This window comes from Pundamilia nyererei, unplaced genomic scaffold, assembly GCF_000239375.1.
Source record: "Pundamilia nyererei isolate P.nyererei 1_Seehausen unplaced genomic scaffold, PunNye1.0 scaffold00931, whole genome shotgun sequence".
In the NCBI taxonomy this organism is placed as follows: Eukaryota; Metazoa; Chordata; class Actinopteri; order Cichliformes; family Cichlidae; genus Pundamilia; species Pundamilia nyererei.
In genome coordinates, this window is record NW_005188332.1 from 41,579 (window position 1) to 44,061 (window position 2,483).

Sequence of the window (2,483 nt, forward strand, 5' to 3'; positions counted from 1 at the left end):
TTTTAAAACCACTTCTCCCTGAAATATTCATATAAAGTTTTAATTATATTTCGGGGGTTTTAACCCTTTAAATCCCAGTTCCGTTACATGAGCGCACTGGTTTTTAAGCCGAAAAAAACAAAAAACTTAAATATTTTCCATAAAATACATTTGAAGTAATATTTGATTGTTATTATAATTAGGCCTTTGGATGGTCCAAAGATTACCACTGACATTCATTTTGATTCGCCGTTATGTTTTTTTGCAGGAGCACGGTTTTTCACTCTTGCCCCACTAAATGCATATTACCTTGTTGCCTTCTAAAATAAGATAAAAAGGATTATGTAAATAAAAATACAAGATCGGTTTGAACCAAATAAACATTTATTTTCCAACGACAAACAAGAACTTGTATATTGTTGGGAATGGGTAAATGTATGAGAGAGAAAGAGCGAGCGAGAGGGTGAGGGGGGGTGGCGTGTGTGGCTGGGGGGTAAAAGTCTTGCTCAGGTAGAGCAGTGGCTGCAGATAAACTTGCTGTGGGCTCGGCAGGTGAACCTTCCACATTTGCTGCAGCTGTTTCCAACTCGCCTCATGTAGTCACAGCAAAGCTCACAGCGCTTCCTGCCCTTGGGATGTGTCAATCCAGAGGGGCCTGCAGCAGCACCGTACTGCACAGCTGTGACTAACTCAGCAGCGGCTGATGAGCGGGGAAGGTGTTCTCTTTTGGTTATATGAGGCTTGATCATGCTTTCTCCCACCTCTTCTATGTACAGCCACCTCCTGTGTGGCGTCTGCTGCAGCCAGGACCGATCTACTGACGTCCACAGTACAAAGGCGTTGTACAGGGAAACGTCTATCATGTTGTGAAAGACAGCCATTGGCCATCGATTGGTCCGTCTCCTGCACGAGTAGGTGCCGACAACCTAACAAAAAACCCCACAAAACATAAAACCTCTGTATATTTTACACAAGAATATTTGAGCAAAAATGAATAAAGGTGTGCGTAACTGATGTGTGATGACACCCACCTTATCAAGGTTGTCGACACCTCCTTTGCACTGGTTATAGTCATCGATGATCACCGGCTTTCTTTTCTCTCCATCGCTGACCTCCGGCCTGCGATGCTTGGTGCTCAATAGAAGAACATTCCAGCCCCATCGGGGAATGTAGGATACGAGGGTGTGCCTCACTGTAAAGGCAAAGGTGGACGAGTAGATTGCTCTCCCTTTTGTCTGGCGCAAAACAGGTGAGATTTCTGGTTCGTTCTGGCGAATTGTGCCGACTAGAGCTATTTGCCTCTTGAGGAGTTCCTCTGCCAGTGCAAATGACGTAAAAAAGTTATCGCAGGTGGCGACGTGTCCCTGGAGCCCCTCGGTCATCTGCAGGACGACCCTCATCCCCTGGTTTACTTCTGCTCGTTCACCCGCTGCTCTCCCCGTGTAGACGTGCAGCCGCCAGGCGTATGATGTCTTGGCGTCACAGGTTGCCCAAACCTTTATGCCATATTTGGCAGGCTTTTTTGGAATGTACTGTCGGAAGCTGCACCTTGCTTTGAACGGGACCAGCTGCTCATCCACAGTAAGGTCTCGGTCTGGGCTGAACAACATCATCAGGCGGTGTGTCCACATGTCCCATACCTCGTGAAAGGGAGCCAATTTGTCGGTATGGCGGCGGGGTCGGGAGAGCTTGTCGTCAAACCTGAGGGCACTGGTGATGTGAGAAAATCTTTTCTGGGACATTGCAGCTCGGAAAATGCTCCTTCCCGTTTTCTCGCTCCAAAGGCTGGTGGTGGCTTCGTGTTTTGAGCGGTAAACGCCGGCCAAAATGAGCAGCCCCACATAAGCCAGCAATTCGTCGTTATCCAAATCTCGCCAGTCTGAGATTGTGCGTCTGCCATGGAGGTTGGTCATTTCAACGATATGGTGCATGATCTCATCAGTCAGGAACAACCTGAAGTTGGAGAGTGGGTCAGAAATTCGGGCGACGGCGTAGTGGGTAGGTCCCGCTATATGCCCTATTGCTGCTGGGACGTAGCACAGCGTCGCGGTACTTGAGGGGGACCATATCTTGCCGTTTTTGGAGGTCCACTCCGGTGCTTCGCCGTGCATCTCCTCCTCGCTCTCATCTCCAGAAGACAAATCAGAAGAAGACTCCAGCTGATCACTGTGGAAAGACGAATCCTCCGTGTCATCCCCGGAATCAGAGGCATTCTCAGCGGGTGAAGAGGGGAGATCCTCGCTGTCAGAGCGCATTAGAATATCCACGACTTCCTCCGTGTTGTAATGCCGTGCCATCGTGAAAATGCCTGCTCCCGCGTTACGGCTTATTCCTATAACCTCTGCTGCAGTGCACCTGCATAAACAAGCTGAGCTTGAAGACAAAATAATATGGTTTTTGTACTTGCTTTTATGTTAGATTTGTTTGTATTGCAGTGTGGACTTCAAAGAGGAAAGGCTTCTGATTTTAGACACAAACATACATTTTTCTAAAGTTAGAAACAG

At 47.8% G+C, this 2,483-nt stretch overlaps 1 protein-coding gene across 1 annotated transcript; it reads right to left on the minus strand.

The window, feature by feature from the left end:
* Positions 1-485: 485 nt before the first annotated feature.
* On the minus strand, positions 486-2,276 carry LOC102214231 (piggyBac transposable element-derived protein 4-like). The gene is made up of 2 exons (XM_005755090.1): positions 1,011-2,276; positions 486-905 (listed from the first exon to the last, which is right to left on the minus strand). The coding sequence occupies exons 1-2, from the start codon at positions 2,274-2,276 to the stop codon at positions 486-488; spliced, it is 1,686 nt and encodes a 561-aa protein (XP_005755147.1).
* Between the last annotated feature and the right edge of the window lie 207 nt (positions 2,277-2,483).